Below are 20,147 nucleotides of genomic sequence, written 5' to 3' on the forward strand. Positions count from 1 at the left end.
GGATTTGTTGATTTTTATGGTGTATAATTTACGTTTTGGTAGAATGAAGAACGGTCATTTCATCATGTCAGGGATCATGAGGGAAAAAAATAGTGAGTCTTGTCATGGTTGTTTCATTTTGTTATATCATCAATAAATAGAGTTAAAAAGATTGAAATTAGAAGAAAAGTACTTAGAAATCACTGATTTTTTTAGATGAAAGCGATTTTACATTACTTGCGTTTAACCAATATTCCCAAAATGCCAGCTTCATTTCCCAGAATGACACTTTGTTCGCCATAAATACTTTTTTAACGGGAACTTTAGATAACTTGATGATTTTGTGGCCAACAATATATTTGTATACAACCTAAAAACTCACCCATCGCCTCCCGGAGAGAGAGAGAGAGAGAGAGAGAGAGAGAGAGAGAGAGAGAGAGAGAGAGATCCAAAATTCTCTTAACTCATACTATCAATGTCTTTTTACATGTATGTTTTAGAAGAAATTACTTGTCAAGAAAAAAAAAAAAAACTCTATATTCACCGTGTCTGAGGTGGGATATCATTTATCTTGTGTTTCTTCCTGGGTTCATGTTCCAATATTATTTTCCCAGGAATAGCCAGCAACATATCACCTTCATATCCCGTATGCGGAATACAAATATTGAGAAAACAGACTGCACCAGCTCAGCTATTATAGAAATGTTACATAAAAAAAATCATCCGTCTGTACATTCGAGATCGTGTCGTCTTGGCGGGACTTTAAAAAAAAAAAAAAGGAATCATACCTAGAGTGCAATAATGTAAAAACTTTGCGTGTCTGATTATGTAATGAAATCCTGGACTATAAATATGAGATTTTGGACCTTTTACTATTGGTAATGGATATATAAGTGAATTCATGGTTGTATTTTCATGTTATGTAACCTCCTAAGATTTTCCACCTTCCTTGAACTGTCCACAGGTTCCTAACTTCCCGTTGGTGGACTTCCCCGCTCTTGCCCCTCCAGCCTGATACACTCATTGGTTCCACACATGAAAGCCTCAGCGTCCACCTCCCTCCCCATCATACCAGTTGTATCCAATAACAAAGAAAAGTAATAACAGATGAATATGCAAGTAAATAAAATTTAAAATAAGATTTCCTCCATTTGCGTGAAGAAGGCTAACCAAAGACAATAAATATACAACTAATTAACTAAATAAAACTACTTAAATACCAGGCAGGCAATCCCACATTGGGTGGCCCAGACAGAGCACCACACACACACACACACACCATTCACACTCCTGGCGCCATCAGCCCCTGGTGGAAAGGGATAGCCTTGTAGACAACCTTACTACCTCAAAGGACCTTAGGGAGATAAATAAATCAATAAACAAGATTGTTGGAAAGTCTGTTTGCACTTACCTAAAAAAAAAAAAAATAAAATAAAATGAATAAATAGTTGTCTTAAATGCTTGAGCCAGTTTCATTCCAGAGGTGTACATACTTGACATTTCATAGCTGAAATAGTACAAGTAATAGGAATTAGGAAGTACAGAAACAAGCAGATTTTATGAGGTTACCAGTGACTGATAAAAGAACACTGTAAGTGAATATTACTTTACACTTCCTTGTGCTTGAGTGTTGGAGTGATCCCATTCAGCTGAAGTGTTGCTTTCTGTCACCAAGCTGGCAATTAACTGTGCCACTAAATTTGTTGCAGTTATATAAGGATAATTTGAAGCTTGGACTGATGTGAATTATGAAAGACTGGATTTAAAAAAATGAAAATATCATTGAATCTACACATTTTCTTTTCTCTGTGGCTAATGCTAATGTTACAGGTATTTTCTTTTGTTTGAATGCTTATATGATTTTTGTGTGCATCAAGTGTGATTGATAAGCCAACACCCAAAGAATAAAAATGTCATCCCATGAATTTTTTTTCTCTCAAGTTGATGTTAACATTACATGTATTTTCTTTTACTTGGATGCCTACTATATGATCCTTGTAAGTATAATATGTGCTACATACACCAAAGATTTGTCTCCAAGATGAATTATGCATCATGGATGACAATGTATTCCTCCTCCTTAAACCTAAAGGAACTGAATTAAAAGATACAGACTACAACTATTTGCTTGAAAGTGCTTTAATAAAAGTACACTTATAGTTTACTATTTTGTACATTTTTCTTACAGTCTGAGAGCAACTGTACCTGGAAGGAAACCAGTAGTCATGTAATATAATTGTATAACAAATTTACTAACAATAACAATAACAATTAGTTTATCTCCCTGACATCTCTAACAAGGGGACTAGATGAGGCAAGGTGTTCACAGCTCCTTGTCTGACTGTGGGGATAACAAAACAGAAGAGGGTTCCCAGTCCTTTCTGTCCCTTCCAGTCACGGAAGGGATGTACAGTGGCAGTGGCAGTGTTTCTCCAACCTAGCCACAGTGTATATAACATAGGCATATTTCACACAACATACAGTAGAAACTCTGAGTACAAATTCAACTAGTTCAAGCAGGCAATTCATTTTCTGAAAGTTCACATTCAGAAAAAAAATTATAAAAAATAAAGGAAAATCAAGTAAATTGTAATGTGCATAACACTTGCAATCCCAGTAATTTTCAGCACAAAAGAGGAATTATTCCTTGCAAGTGACACTGCTAGATGCATTATATATTAAAATATTAATGAAACAATAAGTAACAAAGAAGGAAGGTTGACAGGCCAAATATTCTTACAAGATCAATCACTAGTATGCCACCCTCATGTCTTCCAACCACTTTCACTGCAACAGTGATGGAGTCCTTCATCCTCTTGCCAGGGACTGTCGGCTTCCATCCTCATATCGTAGCAGGCACAGGAAAAGCAGGGAAAGAACACACAAGTAGTAATGCCAGTCACACCAACACAGGAGACAAAGCACATGGCAAAGACTGAGACGGGTGGATTGCTGGCAGACAGTACAGCCCTACACATGGAAAAATAAGGATAGACAAAATAATGACAGTAATAAAAATATGTTGGAAAAGCATTAATCCCAATACACGACTTTACCTGGAGGCTACACTGCCTCTGCCTCCAACATCATGTCCAAGTGTCCCAGCCGTAGCTCAGCAGCACCTCCCAGCCTGAGTGTCATGAGAGTCATCCTGTGTCCTGGCACCTCACAGGCTGTGAATCTTCTGAGAGAGAGAGAGAGAGAGAGAGAGAGAGAGAGAGAGAGAGAGAGAGAGAGAGAGAGAGAGAGAGAGAGAGAGAGGAGAGGAGAGGAGAGGAGAGGAGAGGAGAGGAGAGGAGAGGAGAGAGAGAGAGAGAGAGAGAGAGAGAGAGAGAGAGAGAGAGAGAGAGAGAGAGAGAGAGAGAGAGAGAGAGAGAGAGAGAGAGAGATAACAGCATGAATCAACTTTATAACTGTCTATCTATATACCTCACTAGCAATCCCACACAGATCAGCCCAGACAAGGTGTCACACACACATACATATCATTTACCCTCATAGCCCCCTTGACCCTGATGGAAAGGGACAGACTTGTGGCCAACTGTACTACAGATATAAATATTAAGATATCTAAAATAAAACTGGAGGATCAATTCTCAATAGCTATTCTTATATAAAATTTGCAAGTAAAACTTATCTTATGCACAGTGTCTTTGTAAAATACTCCTTAAGGTAATGTTATAAATCCTGATACTTTTCTTACTGAATTAAGTGAATTTAACACACCTGATGTTCCATCCATTTTCCACATGGCTGACCTCTAGGGGGCACTCAATAACTTCTTCACCTACACATGCATCTCCATCCGTCTTGTCTTCTTTATCCTTTTCACATATGAACTCTAAAATCCTGAAGAAATAATAATGGATAAGAATATGAAGATTGGCATAATGGCACACATGAGTCTTTGGGAGATAAAAACTTTGAGGTACAATCAGAATATTTCCAGGCATACCTAGCTATGATATACCAAGATGAGGAAGGCTAAATGTACAGATGTATCTTTGAATGACAGACCAACAGGAATTATGAATGCAAGCCAGAAACTGAGAAGCATAACTAAACCTGAATATATCAATGACATGTTGGGGGAGAGAGAGAGAGAGAGAGAGAGAGAGAGAGAGAGAGAGAGAGAGAGAGAGAGAGAGAGAGAGAGAGAGAGAGAGAGAGAGAGAGAGAGAGAGAGAGAGAGAGAGAGAGAGAGAGAGAGAGAGAGAGAGAGAGAGAGAGAGAGAGAGAGAGAGAGAGAGAGAGAGAGAGAGAGAGAGAGAGAGAGAGAGAGAGAGAGAGAGAGAGAGAGAGAGAGAGAGAGAGAGAGAGAGAGAGAGAGAGAGAGAGAGAGAGAGAGAGAGAGAGAGAGAGAGAGAGCACTTAACAAATTATATGGGACAATAAAGATGAAAATTTGTACTGCAAGCATTTTACAGAAAACATGAAGTGTTTAAAGACAAACCAGAAGGAGAAAGTGAAAATAAAACATAATCTAAATATACCCATTATATAAATAAGGGCTGGTTAAATGATCACCTTGGATACCAGACACTAAAATCATTCTCAGAATCACAGCATAAACCAATTTCCATTAGTCTGTACTACTAAGAAAATTCTAATCTGTTATAAGCTTGAGTGGTGAAAATGTAGAACAGTGTCAACTTTTTGTTTGTTTTTATTTCAACTGAGAATAAAAAGTTTTCTACGCTGTCAAAATAGTTCAACTGTATTTATTTATTTATTTATTTTTTTATGCAATTCTTACACCAAGTTAGAGTTTCCTTGACCAAAGATCAGTTACAGGAAAAAAATTTCATGAAGAGTAAGTGTCACTATGGACTCTCCTGGGACACAGCCAAGAGACTCACTTCTGTTTGAGGGACGAGCTGCTCGGTGAGAGGTGACACAGGAAGGTGAGGGCGGTGGGCTGGCTGCTCCACTTGTAGGCCACAGTTACTCTCAGTGGTCTTGTCCACTCAAGGTCACACACCATAAGCCTGAACCACCACCCCCATATGCTTTACTGGTTACTCTCAGTGTCCCTGTTCACTCAAGGCCACACACCATAAGCCTGTATCACCACCACTATACCCTGAATTAGTCATTAACTGATATACTAGCCTTATTTGCAGTACAGCTGATTTATTAACACTGAATAAGCAAAATGTTTGAAGTTAAGACTAAGTAATCTTGAAATACTTTGTTCTGATATGAAATTATGAAGTTAGCATTTGCAAATACATATCAATCTAATTAAATACTTTAAATTATTGAAAATCCAGTGAATGGAAAAAATAGAAAAAAAACAACAACAGCTATTCTGATTCACAAATTTTGAACTTATGGATGAATTTTTAACATAACTCATCCATAAATCAAGATTCACTTGTGACCTGCATTACGTCACTTTATCACCACCACCACCATCATCATCATCAGGTTCCTTAATGCTCACACAGTGATCTGAAGGCTGAGCTGCACAATTATGTTAGGATATGAACTGGATGAAGTATAGTAAAGGAATACAAGGAAATGAGAGGCTATGATAAGAAACAGATAGTAAAAAGCAAGCATAACAAACAAGTTAAGGAGCAGACAAGCACTTATATTTTATTCCCAGGCTACTGCTGTGACTAAGATATGGAAATCCCAAAGAAATTAACAAACAGACAAAATGACAATGAGCTAGACAGACACATCAGATAACACAACTGGACAGACATACACACTGACCACCTGACTGATTCACTGACGGCCAGATAGAACGACAAGTAAATCAACAAATACGGACAGTGACAAACACAACACCAATAGAGTAAAAAAAAAAAGAAAGAAAAAAAAACTTTTATTTGTGTGAAGAAGACTGATCAAACCAATAACTAAACCAATAAATACATAAAAAGGGTTATTGTAAAGCAAACCTGAATGTGGTGGATGAGTGTGTGGTGATGCCCAGACACCCACCACCATTGTATGCCTCCTGAGTGACTAAGGACAGGCAACCACTCCCCTCCTCCTCACCCTCCTGGAGAGAGAGAGAGAGAGAGAGAGAGAGAGAGAGAGAGAGAGAGAGAGAGAGAGAGAGAGAGAGAGAGAGGAGAGGAGAGAGGAGAGGAGAGGAGAGGAGAGGAGAGGAGAGGAGAGGAGAGGAGGAGAGAGAGAGAGAGAGAGAGAGAGAGAGAGAGAGAGAGAGAGAGAGAGAGAGAGAGAGAGAGAGAGAGAGAGAGAGAGAGAGAGAGAGAGAGAGAGAGAGAGAGAGAGAGAGAGAGAGAGAGAGAGAGAGAGAGAGAGAGAGAGAGAGAGAGAGAGAGAGAGAGAGAGAGAGAGAGAGAGAGAGAGAGAGAGAGAGAGAGAGAGAGAGAGAGAGAGAGAGAGAGAGAGAGAGAGAGAGAGAGAGAGAGAGAGAGAGAGAGAGAGAGAGAGAGAGAGAGAGAGAGAGAGAGAGAGAGAGAGAGAGAGAGAGAGAGAGAGAGAGAGAGAGAGAGAGAGAGAGAGAGAGAGAGAGAGAGAGAGAGAGAGAGAGAAGAGAAGAGAGAGAGAGAGAGAGAGAGAGAGAGAGAGAGAGAGAGAGAGAGAGAGAGAGAGAGAGAGAGAGAGAGAGAGAGAGAGAGAGAGAGAGAGAGAGAGAGAGAGAGAGAGAGAGAGAGAGAGAGAGAGAGAGAGAGAGAGAGAGAGAGAGAGAGAGAGAGAGAGAGAGAGAGAGAGAGAGAGAGAGAGAGATAGCAGACAATAGAGAAGAGACCGAACAAGGCAAAAGAGGATGTCAATATACATAACAATAAACAAGTCAAAAGTAAAAGGAAAGAAGAAATATAATGATATGAATGAAAACACTGAAATAATAAAGGCATGAGTAAATACAGTAAAGAATTAATAAATGAGCACAACAAATTGGGAAACAGTGAAAAATTAAGGAATGAACGAATCCAGTCAATAATAATAAAAAAAAAAAAATAGTGAAAGACTGAAGGAAAATAAGAAATTAATGAATCAGCAAAGATAACAAGGATGAAATAATAAAAAGAAATAAAAAAATAAAAATCAATGCCATGGAGTTTGATAAAAAGAAGAGAAGAAAATGAAGAAACTCTCTTTGAGTGATAAATGACTGGAATAGACTCAATAATCAAGGTATTAGTACCTTAAATCTGGCAATTAGTACTTTAATAAGTTCACATTAATTCAAAGAGATGGTAGGTGGACAAAGGTAGAGGCATTACACACAGGGACTGCCACGTGTACATCTGGTGCCGTCTTACAGCTTCCCTTGTGTTCTGAAACGCTTTGCTCTCTCATCACCATTATTTTCAAAAGGCCATAGAGATAGTTAGCCAGGTTATCATGAGGACTCTAGTTAATTTGTCACCAGAACCATAAAAACATCCTTAAAAACCTGTTCTCCTGTTAATAATATAGAAATCTAGCTAACCTGTCACCAGAACCATAAAAACACCCTTAAACTACATTTCAACTACATAGAGCCTTTTTCAAAGTAGTCAGGATGTGGGAGAAAAGCATTTCAGAATATAACCTGCAGAGGCAAGGAGGCAGACAGAGCCATTCAGGTATGCCTACTCACCTGGGACCAGAGAGGCTGCAGGTGTTGGAGACTCAGGTTGTGCCAAGGCCCTTCCCTCTCCATCTGCAGCAAAACCTTGTTAGTTCTAACTGTATCATTTCACCAGATGTGTTAGCGAATGTCTCTGTTTTTGTCTATTGTTCTTGTTATGTCAGCTTATCTTTGCCTATGCATTATTCTGAGTTTATTGTTTCATCTGTTGCATTTAAGAGTGATTGTCCTTCTGTTTATCATCTTTGTTGTGTCTGCTTATTTATATCTATATAGCTTTCTGTGTATTTATTAATCTTTCTCCTTAATGGTTATGTCTAGTTATCTTTTATCTTAAGTGTCATTCAGTTCATCTATTGTTCTTTTAAGTTTCATCGACTGTTCTTGTTATTTCTCTGTTGATATTAATCTCTTGATATTTATATCTCTTATTATCTTTATTAATTTTTGCCTGCCTTTTCTGATGCCTGTTCAAATAACTATCCCTCTCACAATCAAACAGTTTATATCTATTAGTCTTACATTACAACCTTACAACCAAGATGAAAGGAAAAGCTACACACATCTCCCTTCCTTCTCATCCCCAAAGACATTTCAAGAAGTGATTCAACTCCATCCTCTCTCTCTCTCTCTCTCTCTCTCTCTCTAAGCACACAATTTCCTTCCTCCTTGGACTTATATTCCTTAAAGACAGTCATCTGTATCCTTTTTTTCTCTCTACCTAGACACTTTTCATTCTCTCTCTCCTTTCCTCCACTCACTTTTCTACCTAAGCACACAATTTCCTTCCTCCTTGCACTTATGTTTCTTAAAGACAATGATCTCTATCCTTTCTTCCCTCTACCTAGACACTTTTCATTCTCTCTCTCTCCTTTCCTCCAATCACATCTCTCCCTCTTTCTCTCTCTCCTTCAAGCCATACCTTACAAACCTCTCTCCCTGGCCACACTCAACAAAAAAGTACTCACAGGCTTACCTTCCCCTTGCAGAAGAAATACTCCCCAGATCCCTGACAGAAGGAGGTGGTGAATGGGAGGTCCTGAATTCCTCGGTGGGTAAGAAAGGGTGCCAGAGACCCCCACAGACGCCTCTCTGCCTCCATGAAGTCTGGCTGTGTCTCATGTGTCCACCCAGGAGCAAAGATGGCAGCTGAGAGGTCATGCTTACGCACCACCTCCAGAGCCTGTACATGAAGTATTTATGTTATTTTATGTTACTCTGATTTATACACTTATTCCTTCTATCCCTTTCCATCTAGAGCTGATGAGGCTAGGAGTGTGCATGAGTGTGTGGTGCTTTATCTGGGCCATCCTGTGTGATATTGCCAGCCTGGTATGTAGGTAGATTCTTTCTTTCTGCATTTTGTGAGCACAAACTGAGACAAACGTACATGCATCTTTGATTTGTGGTCATGATTTAATGTATTTAGAATGCAATAATGAAATACAGTAAGTAAAAAAAAAGAAGAATATGATATATATCACAACCTCAAGTAGACATTTTTTTTCTCTTTATATCAGTGACAAGTTTTTGTATGGCTTGCTGAGTCTTGCTTGGTGGTAAGGAGGCTCAATATGAACTGTACCTACAACTGCATCATGCCTGAGTGTCATTCAGGAAGTGTAACAGGTGATGCCCATGTAACATGGCATCTCTGCCCAAATTAGTGGCTGCAACTATTCAGGATAAAATATAGCATCTGTCTTTTTTCTAAACAAACATATTGGCATTGGTATTGTATTATTTAGTTAGTCTTGCTCGTATATTTTCAGCCTTTGGGCTCCCTATATCAACTAAACCAGCTAATATTTCCATAAGTGGTTGACAGGGCAGAGAGTGTGAATGATGTGTGTGTGTCTGTGTGGTGCTTTGCCTGGACCACCCTGTGTAGGATTGCTGGCTTGGTATATGGATATAATAGATTGACAGATTATTATTATATTATCATTATTATTAATTACACACACACACACACAATGTCACCCAGCTGATTGGACACGTCTACAGCAGCTCCAAGGATCTACCTAGGTTTGATTGTGCAGGGGGGCCAAACTTTGAGTCTCGTCTCCATAATAGGGTCTTGTACCAGGTATGGGCACAAGGGAAGAGAAAGTGTTACTAGAGGAGTGGCCAAAATGGAGAAATGAGAGAGTGATACAAGGTAAACACTGGTGGATGATGCTATCAACAGGGGAGATGGCAGATGGCACGAACCTAAATATTTTTGAGGGCTTTGAGGAAGAGGTATATGCGCAGAGATATATACAGCAGTGTAGCTCACACAAATTAAGAAATGTGGAAAATTGAAGAAGAAAATGTGAAAATACGAGAAGAAATATGTAGCTTAACAGCAATGATAAAGGCGTGGAAGGAAGAAAGAGAAGTGGGTGGTGACAATGTAAAGAAGATATCCATTGATATAATAAAGATGAAAAAGAGGGAGATGGAAAGAAAAAAAGAAAACAAAGAACTGAGAGAAGGTGACAAAAATAGTGAACTTCAACAAGAAATACTGTGAAGAAATTAAGAAACTCAAGGAAGAGAATGAAGAGTTCAAGAAAACTTTGCAGGAGAGAGGTTAGGGTTGGAGAAGTGAAGGAATTAGTGACAGAGGGAGTCAAAAGTTGGAAAGAAAAGAGGGAACAACAAAAGGTGGGCATGGAGGAGATAATAAGACAACAACAGGAACACAATAAGGACATGGAAAAGCAAGTGATTAAAATAATAAAGGAAAAAAGTAATCTTATAAGAGACACGGTACAGAGAAAGATGTGTGTGGTGGTATTTGGGGTGAAGAAGAAGCTACCCATGAAAATAACTAGAGAGAAAGGAGAAGTGAAAAGGGTTAAGGAAATTATAGCAGAAGTGGCAGAGGAAGGAGAGGGGATAATCAAACAAATTGAAGAGGTTTACAGGATCAGAAAGTATGAATAAAATAGAACAAGACCAATGGAAGTAAGATTCAAGTCATAAACAGCAGTGGAACACATCTTGCAAAGAACAGAAAGATTGCCAAAAGTAGAAGGAATGAAGGAAATATGGACAAAGAAAGATATGAACGAAGAAGAGAGAAGTAAACTTGAAAGAATTGAGAGTAGAGACCCAGTCAAAAAATTAGGAGAGAACACAGGAACAAGGGAGAAGATTCACCTGGAAAGTTGTGGACATGAAAGTGAGGAAATGGTGGCACACAGATGCCACGTAAGGTCACCAAGCAGAAGTTTAAAGATTACGTATACTAATGTAGATGGTTTGGTGTCGAGCCTATTGGAACTTAAAGACTACTTAAAGAGCAATAAGCCAGATGTGGTATGTTTAACAGAAACCAAAATAAAAGAGGAAATAAAGTTGGGATTTGCAAAGGAAGGATATAGCATATGAAGGAGAGAGAGAAAAGGAAAGAGAGGAGGAGGAGTGATGATATTAGTAAAAGAGGATATTGTTGTTGAAGAAATGGAATATGGTGATGGAATGGCAGAAACACTGAGTGTTGCGATTAAGATCAAAGGAAGTTAAAAAAAAGGAAAATCATTGTGACATACATTTCACCAAAAAACTAAGGCATGGGAGACCAATAAATTTAAAAGCATGCAACTAGGAACAAAAAGTAGTATAGAGGAAATGATAAGAAAAAATAACAAAGTGCTCATAGTAGGCAACTTCAACATTAAAGGAATTAACTAGGAGGAGATGGAAGTAAAAGAAAAATATTGGGTCATGAATCAAAGAACTTATACACACCATGATGGTGAATGCGATGAGACAATGGGTGAATGAACCTACAAGATGCAGAGAAGAAGAACAATCACAGTTGGACTTGGTGTTTACAAAAAACCCAGAAAGTAGACCAAGTATACATTGTCTGAGTCCAATGGGAAGAAGCGATCATGAGATAACAGAAATAGTACCACAGGAGGAAAAAGTGTTGCACAGGAAAGAACAATACAGAAATGAGAGACAGAACTATGATAATGCAAACATTGCAGAACTTAATAAATTTTATGGAAAAATTAACTGGAAAGAGCTATTTGAAGGTAAAGTAGTGCAAGAAAAATATGAGATATTTTTCAGCAAGTCCAGAGAGGGAGTGCAACAGTTTGTGCCAAGTTATAAAGTGAAAACTGGGAAACATGAATGGTATAATGCCAGGTGTGTAGAAGCAAAAAAGAAAAAGGACAAGGCATGGAAGAAAATTGAGACAACTGAACAGAAATGCTAGAGAATACAGAAAGGCAAGGAATGAATATAATATAATAAGGAGAGAAGAAAGAAACTTTGAAAGTGACATACTAAGAAAATGCAAGGAAGAACTCAAGCTCTTCTACAGATAAATAAACAGGAAAATGAAGCATAAAGAATGGCATAAACAGATTAAGAAGAGAAGGAAGAATTTATGAAACTACTGAGGGGATGAGTGAACTAATGAATGAGAGTTTTCAATCTGTTTACAAAGGAAATAAAATTTGTGGCACCAAAAATGGTATCACAGAATGAGGGAATACAGGAGATACAAGTAGAGACAAAAAATCTAGAAACTGCTGGAAGAGATATATGTTAGAAAAGCTATGGGACCGGATCAAGTAAATGGATGGATATTAAAAGAATGCAGAGAATAAATGGAAGAACCTATATGGGATATAGTTAACAACTCACTGAGAGAAGGAAAAGTGCCAAGGGAAAAGAAAAGAGAACATAGTAATTAAAGACAGATGGGTGGAATATCTAGAAGAGGAAAAGATAATTACAGAAAAGCAACTTGGATTCAGGAAAGGCAGATCCTGTGTCACAAATCTATTGAGCTTCTATATGAGAGTAATAAATGGAGTGCAAAGAGGGACGGATGGGTTGATGCGGTATACCTGGATCTCAAAAAAGCATTCAATAAAGTTCCCCACAGAAGCCTTATGTGGAACCTAGAGAATGGAGGAGGACTAAAGGGAGCAACATTGAGATGGATGGAGGATTATTTACAAGGGAGGGAAATGAGAACAGTAATCAGACACTAATTCAAGTTGGCGCAAAGTGACATGTGGGATAATGCAAGGACCTGTGTTGGCATCTATTACATTTTAAATATATGTAAATTATATGATGGAGGATCTAAATAGTTATATAAACCTGTTTGCTGATGATGCAAAAATAATGAAAATAATAAAGGATGAAAATGACTGTAAGGAGTTACAAAAGGATATTGAGAAAATACATGCATGGAGCAAAAGATGGAAACTAGAACTTAATGCCAGAAAATGACACATGTTGGAAATAGGAAAAAGTAAAAAAAAGAGACCTTCATGGAAGTACAAAATGGGAGGAGAAACAACAATGAAAAGTATTGAAGAAAAAGATTTGGGAGTAACGATTCAGGACACACTATCACCTGAAAGACACATTCAGCTTATTAACAAACATTAACTATTTAGATAAAGAAACGATGAAAAAAATTATAACAAGCATGATATGTCCTGAACTGGAATACGCAGCAGTAGAAAAAAGATATATGGAAACTGGAAAGAATACAGAGGATAGCGACAAAGATGGTACCAGAATTGAAAGACTTAACCTATGAAGAGACTTGAAGAGATGGGATTACCAACACTACAAGAGAGAAGAGAAAGAGGAGATCTGATAACAATGTACAAATTAGTAAACAATATAGAAAGAATACACAGAAATGACTTGGTAATACAGATGGAGGAGGGAAAGAGACAGACGAGGGGACATGGAGAAGAAAATAAAGAGTGGATGTTCAAATAACATCAAGAAATGCAGCTTCCCATATAGAACTATTGAAATCTTGAATGATTTGAAGGAAGAGGTGGTTGTGGCAAACAGTGTACACATGTTTAATGAGAAACTGGTTATGGAGACAGGACAAAATGAGCTTTGGCTCATGCCCCTTTACAATACAACTAGGTAAATACAACTAGATAAATACTCACACTTTAGTATTAGTATTGTATTATCCAGTTAGTCCTGCTTGTATATTTTCAGTTTTTGGGCTCCTATACCAAATAAACTGAATAATATTACAACTGTTATTATTATTATTTACATACACATATGCATCTTACCTTCCAAGTGTCATATTTCCCCCCAGCATAAAAGTTCCTCCCAAAGATGTCAAGGCCCACAAAGACATCCCTATGCCTGCCACCTGCTGCCTTCCTGCTGTGGTCCAGGTGATCCTCCGTCCAGGTGTAGTTGAGGAAGATTCCGTCACAGGCGTCAAAGAAGGCATAGTTCTGGGAATTGAGTGCGTTCTGCCATTTTAATTCCCCATTTTCTGTCACACTGTCATACCAGATGACACGATGGCAATTGTCATTGTCTTCTTTCACTTTGTCCTCCCCTGCATTTTCTGTTTCCTTATCAGTCTCTCTCTTCCTCATGGCTTTTGTCAGATCCTCCACAAACTTCAGCATGAGTGGGATCTGAAGCACAGAAACATTCAAGCATCTCAAGGTGTGACCACAGTGTTGGCAATGCATAAACAAGTGTACCAATAATACTCAGGGCAGTCAAACACACTCAGGAGTGATGTTTAGAATGTTATAGTATCCTCATATCTGGCTTTGTTGTGGCCAGCTGATGGAAGACTTACAGGTCATGGGGTCACAACAGGAGCAATATGACCTGTGTTGGGAGTAATTATGTTAGGGCATATTTGAGAGACATTCTCATTGCTACTATAACTTTTTGTCTTTTGGAAAGGGATAGTCTCATGGATCACCTGTATTACACAAGGGGATGATAAGGCTGAGTGTGAATCGTGTGTGTGTGTGTGTGTGTGTGTGTGTGTGTGTGTGTGTGTGTGTGTGTGTGTGTGTGTGTGTGTGTGTGTGTGTGTGTGTGTGTGTGTGTGTGTGTGTGTGTGTGTGTGTGTGTGTGTGTGTGTGTGTGTGTGGTTTTTTTTTTTTTATGTAGGAAGGACTCTGGCAAAGGGCAACAAAAATCTAATAAAAAAAATGCCCACTGAAATGCCAGTCCCATAAAAGGGTCAAAGCAGTGGTCAAAAATTGATGAATAAGTGTCTTGAAACCTCCCCAATAAGGCCCTTGTACAGAGTTAGCAGCTGGGGGGGTGAGAAAAACTGGCGGAGACATCTCAGAACACCAAACTTCATAGAAGCTGTTTTAGCTAGAGATGAGATGTGAAGTTTCCAGTTCAGATTATAAGTAAAGGACAGACCAAGGATGTTCAGTGTAGAAGAGGGGGACAGTTGAGTGTCACTGAAGAAGAGGGGATAGTTGTCTGGAAGGTTGTGTCGAGTTGATAGATGGAGGAATTGAGTTTTTGAGGCATTGAACAATACCAAGTTTGCTCTGCCCCAATCAGAAATTTTAGAAAGATCAGATAGCTAGAGATGAGATGTGAAGTTTCCAGTTCAGATTATAAGTAAAGGACAGACCGAGGATGTTCAGTGTAGAAGAGGGGGACAGTTGAGTGTCACTGAAGAAGAGGGGATAGTTATCTGGAAGGTTGTGTCGAGTTGATAGATGGAGGAATTGAGTTTTTGAGGCATTGAACAATACCAAGTTTGCTCTGCCCCAATCAGAAATTTTAGAAAGATCAGAAGTCAGGCGTTCTGTGGCTTCCCTGCGTGATATGTTTACCTCCTGAAGGGTTGGATGTCTATGAAAAGACATGGAAAAGTGCAGGGTGGTATCATCAGCGTAGGAGTGGATAGGACAAGAAGTTTGGTTTAGAAGATCATTAATGAATAATAAGAAGAGAGTGGGTGACAGGACAGAACACTGAGGAACACCACTGTTAATAGATTTAGGGGAAGAACAGTGACCGTCTACCACAGCAGCAATAGAACGGTCAGAAAGGAAACTTGAGATGAAGTTACAGAGAGAAGGATAGAAACCATAGGAGGGTAGTTTGGAAATCAAAGCTTTGTGCCAGACTCTATCAAAAGCTTTTGATATGTCCAAGGCAACAGCAAAAGTTTCACCAAAATCTCTAAAAGAGGATGACCAAGACTCAGTAAGGAAAGCCAGAAGATCACCAGTAGAGCGGCCTTAATGGAACCCATACTGGCAATCAGATAGAAGGTTGTGAAGTGATAGATGTTTTAAGAATCTTCCTGTTGAGGATAGATTCAAAAACTTTAGATAGGCAGGAAATTAAAGCAATAGGTTGGTAGTTTGAGGGATTAGAATGGTCACCCTTTTTAGGAACAGGTTGAATGTAGGCAAACTTCCAGCAAGAAGGAAAGGTAGATGTTGACAGACAGAGCTGAAAGAGTTTGACTAGGCAAGGTGCAAGCATGGAGGCACAGTTTCGGAGAACAATAGGAGGGACCCCATCAGGTCCATAAGCCTTCCGAGGGTTTAGGCCAGTGAGGGCATGGAAAACATCATTGCGAAGAATTTTAATAGGTGGCATGAAGTAGTCAGAGGGTGGAGGAGAAGGAGGAACAAGCCCAGAATCGTCCAAGGTAGAGCTTTTAGCAAAGGTTTGAGCAAAGAGTTCAGCTTTAGAAATAGATGTGATAGCAGTGGTGCCATCTGGTTGAAATAGAGGAGGGAAAGAAGAAGGAGCAAAGTTATTGGAGATATTTTTGGCTAGATGCCAGAAATCACGAGGGGAGTTAGATCTTGAAAGGTTTTGACATTTTCTGTTAATGAAGGAGTTTTTGGCTAGTTGGAGAACAGACTTGGCATGGTTCTGGGCAGAAATATAAAGTGCATGAGATTCTGGTGATGGAAGGCTTAAGTACCTTTTGTGGGCCACCTCTCTATCATGTATAGCACGAGAACAAGCTGTGTTAAACCAAGGTTTAGAAGGTTTAGGACGAGAAAAAGAGTGAGGAATGTACGCCTCCATACCAGACACTATCACCTCTGTTATGCGCTCAGCACACAAAGACGGGTCTCTGACATGGAAGTAGTAGTCATTCCAAGGAAAATCAGCAAAATATCTCCTCAGGTCCCCCCAACTAGAAGAGGCAAAACACCAGAGGCACCTTCGCTTAGGGGGATCCTGAGGAGGGATTGGAGTGATAGGACAAGATAAAGATATGAGATTGTGATCGGAGGAGCCCAACGGAGAAGAAAGGGTGACAGCATAAGCAGAAGGATTAGAGGTCAGGAAAAGGTCAAGAATGTTGGGCGTATCTCCAAGACAGTCAGGAGTACGAGTAGGGTGTTGCACCAATTGCTCTAGGTCACGGAGGATAGCAAAGTTGTAGGCTAGTTCACCAGGATGGTCAGTGAAGGGAGAGGAAAGCCAAAGCTGGTGGTGAACATTGAAGTCTCCAAGAATGGAGATCTCTGCAAAAGGGAAGAGGGTCAGAATGTGCTCCACTTTGGAAGTTAAGTAGTCAAAGAATTTCTTATAGTCAGAGGAGTTAGGTGAGAGGTATACAGCACAGATAAATTTAGTATGAGAGTGACTCTGTAGTCGTAGCCAGATGGTGGAAAACTCGAAAGATTCAAGAGCGTGGGCACGAGAGCAGGTTAAGTCATTGCGCACATAAACGCAGCATCCAGCTTTGGATCGAAAATGAGGATAGAGAAAGTAGGAAGGAACAGAAAAGGGGCTACTGTCAGTTGCCTCAGACACCTGAGTTTCAGTGAGGAAAAGAAGATGAGGTTTAGAAGAGGAGAGGTGATGTTCTACAGACACACATTGTGTGTGTGTGTGTGTGTGTGTGTGTGTGTGTGTGTGTGTGTGTGTGTGTGTGTGTGTGTGTGTGTGTGTGTGTGTGTGTGTGTGTGTGTGTGTGTGTGTGTGTGTGTGTGTGTGTGTGTGTATGGGAATGCTGGCCTGGTATATAGACAAACAGACATATAGTAAGAATTAAACACAATTTTCAACACTTCCCTTAAACTCAATCCACAATTCAGACTCTCACCTTCTCTATGGGCACTTCATTCTCAATATTGATGAGCCATCCCTCAAAGCCATGGTGATTAGCAATGCACACCAACTGCCTCACTGCCAATGCCACTGTCTCCTCACTGGCCAGGAGCTTCTTACACACAGCACTGCCTGCCTCCCACTCGGTGATGAAAGTCCCTGGCAAAAAAGTGATGGATAATGGTTCAAGCTTGGAAAAGTTAGATTTAAAAAAGATATGAATGAATTGGTTCTCAAACAGAGTGGTAGATGAATGGAATGGACTCAGTAATCTGCTGGTTGTTAGTGGTGAGTCATTAGGCAGCTTCAAAAAACTTAAACAAATTTATGGATGGAGATGATAGGTGAAAATAGGTAGCCATGTTTCAAACAGGGACTGCCACATGTAGACCAGATGACTTCTTTCAGTTTCCTTTATTTTTGTTATGTTCTTAATGCTAGATCTCCAGGTACTATGTTTCATGTTTAATTTTGCAAGTTTCAATTCAGGGATCAAAATCTGATTGCAATCTCCCAGTGATGTTGCCTGGGTAGTGCTGAATGCATCAGTGTTCACATGACTCCTAGCTTGCTGGTGTGGACTATAATATAATGGTACCTGAAGAAGTGCATTTGAAGCCTAACAATAGATGGACTCTTAAGTCACCAAGTTACAGAGCATTCAGTGCAAATTACAGATTCCAGTCAGGAACTAGGAAATCACAAATATAGTAATCAGCATTCTACAGGCCAGATAGTGGTGTAGGCAAGAGCAAGAGCTCATGAATTTCTGACATCGTTTCTCTATATTTTCATGAGCTATTCCTCCTCATGTTGCTTTGTAGTTGAAGTCAATTTCTTGGAGCTCCAGGAAATAGAGATGGCAATTACAGGAGAATTTCTATTTGATCCTATCCATATATTCTACTGTAACACACTCCTATCTGTCCACCTATTTATCTTCATCTGGCTCCCTTTAAGAACTATCTTGTAAGGGAATAGCCACAGCAGAAGAGTCTCCATTTATTTATTCCTCTTCTTGCATGCACTAATTTTCCCAATCCCCTCTCTTTTTCTCATATTCTAGCATGTTTTTCCAGTTCACCAAGACTTCCCTCTTACACCCAACCGTAGAAACAGAGCTATCTCAACTCTCCTTCACCCACCAAGGACTGTGACTCCATGCAGGTGGGCGGCATTGATCCACCCCAGTGGAGGAATGGTGACCAGGTGGTGACTGAAGTAAACAAACGTGTCCACCCCAGACCAGTGGTAGAAGCGGTAGGCATCCTTGTTATTGGTGCCAGACACAAACCTAAAGAGTCATGTTCTCTTTAGAAAGGTTGTCGTGTTGTGAAGAACTGCATTCTCCATTAAAAAACACTGAGAAATCAATCTATTATAAATATGAAGGTAGACATGACTGGGGTTCAAATGTGGACCAAAGAGATTGTAAGGACAAACCTCAATTGAAGGAAAATAAGAAATCTCATGGCCAGTCCTGCTTTGATTCATGTTTCTGCATCCTACCACAGCATTATATCCTCATGCTGGTAAATATGTACGTAGTTAATACTGCAGTTCTTAAAGTTATATATATATATATATATATATATATATATATATATATATATATATATATATATATATATATATATATATATATATATATATATATATATATATATATATATAATTTTTTTTTTTTTTTACTTTAAGCTTTGAAATATTATTTTGAGGTAAAGCATACCAAATATTAATAAATAGCTCAGCAACATACAAAGAAGGAATCATAACCTAAAACCTGCATTTTGTGAGAAAGTGATCAATCTGCTGGAGGCAAAATGAAGCCAAATCAAGACACTGCTAATTGAGACAGAACTCCCAAAGAGGCAAACTGAATGCACAGTACAAATGTTACCAATGAAGTCTTCAGTATTCAAATAGTCTCCTATGTGCTGAACAATCACAACTAGCAATTATTAAACACACGCATTCATCCCAGTGCTCCTTTTTAAGAGAGGCTGGCAAGAAGAATGCTTATTTTTCCACAAGAAATGTAATTATCATTGCATTTCTATTATCCTCATGACTGTCTTGTTCATAAGTGACACACACCTCCTACACATTATTATCTACAGTATAATTTTCACAATTTTGGATCATAGTGAAATAACATAGGTATGCATTTTCATCTGAAGGAAAGGTTATATTTAGATTAATTCAATTAATTAATTTTACTGCAGATCCCTTCATTGTATAAAGTGTAGAGCAGAGGTTCCCAACATATTTGTTCCTCTGTACCCCTTGGACATTTTTATATGTTCCCATGTACCCATAAATAAATTAATAAAAAATAAATAAATAAGGAATTGTAACATTTGCATATTAATTTTATCATGAAATTTGTGTGTAGACTACATAGGAATCTTAAAGATGACAACATCAATAAACTAAACTCAAGTAATTTACAAAATATCTTGATCCATCACATACATATCTTTCTTATAATTATCCACAATGATCATTACGTCCTGTGCCTGATCCTTTCAGGCTCAGCACAGATTGCGGTCACGGTTAGTTCCATAATAATGAAAACCAAATGGTATTCACCCTACTCTTGATATAATTTAAATGAAAATGAGATACTTCTTACCATTCTAATGCATTTTAACACACACACACACACACACACACACACACACACACACACACACACACACATACACACACACACATATATATAAATAAATAAAAAAAA

The 20,147-nt window shown here is 38.8% G+C and overlaps 1 protein-coding gene across 8 annotated transcripts in view; it reads right to left on the bottom strand.

The window, feature by feature from the left end:
- Nucleotides 1-2,094: 2,094 nt before the first annotated feature.
- LOC135102705 (cytosolic endo-beta-N-acetylglucosaminidase-like) overlaps nt 2,095-20,147 on the bottom strand; it is a 23,000-nt gene continuing 4,947 nt past the window's right edge. The window contains exons 2-11 of one of the 8 annotated variants that reach the window (XM_064008153.1): nt 18,553-18,701; nt 17,403-17,566; nt 13,612-13,971; nt 8,517-8,723; nt 7,550-7,612; nt 5,892-5,995; nt 4,839-4,967; nt 3,706-3,828; nt 3,036-3,163; nt 2,095-2,184 (exon numbers count right to left, since the gene is read on the bottom strand). In XM_064008153.1, the coding sequence (XP_063864223.1) occupies nt 3,043-3,163; nt 3,706-3,828; nt 4,839-4,967; nt 5,892-5,995; nt 7,550-7,612; nt 8,517-8,723; nt 13,612-13,971; nt 17,403-17,566; nt 18,553-18,701 (1,420 nt within the window). In that variant the 3' untranslated portion in view covers nt 2,095-2,184; nt 3,036-3,042. Of the gene's footprint in view, nt 3,164-3,705; nt 3,829-4,838; nt 5,042-5,891; nt 5,996-7,549; nt 7,613-8,516; nt 8,724-13,611; nt 13,972-17,402; nt 17,567-18,552; nt 18,702-20,147 lie in introns of those variants that run through there. The other 7 variants (XM_064008155.1, XM_064008152.1, XR_010269745.1 and 4 more) reach the window with 7 other exon arrangements.

The sequence above is a fragment of the Scylla paramamosain genome, chromosome 8 (assembly GCF_035594125.1).
Source record: "Scylla paramamosain isolate STU-SP2022 chromosome 8, ASM3559412v1, whole genome shotgun sequence".
In the NCBI taxonomy this organism is placed as follows: domain Eukaryota; kingdom Metazoa; phylum Arthropoda; class Malacostraca; order Decapoda; family Portunidae; genus Scylla; species Scylla paramamosain.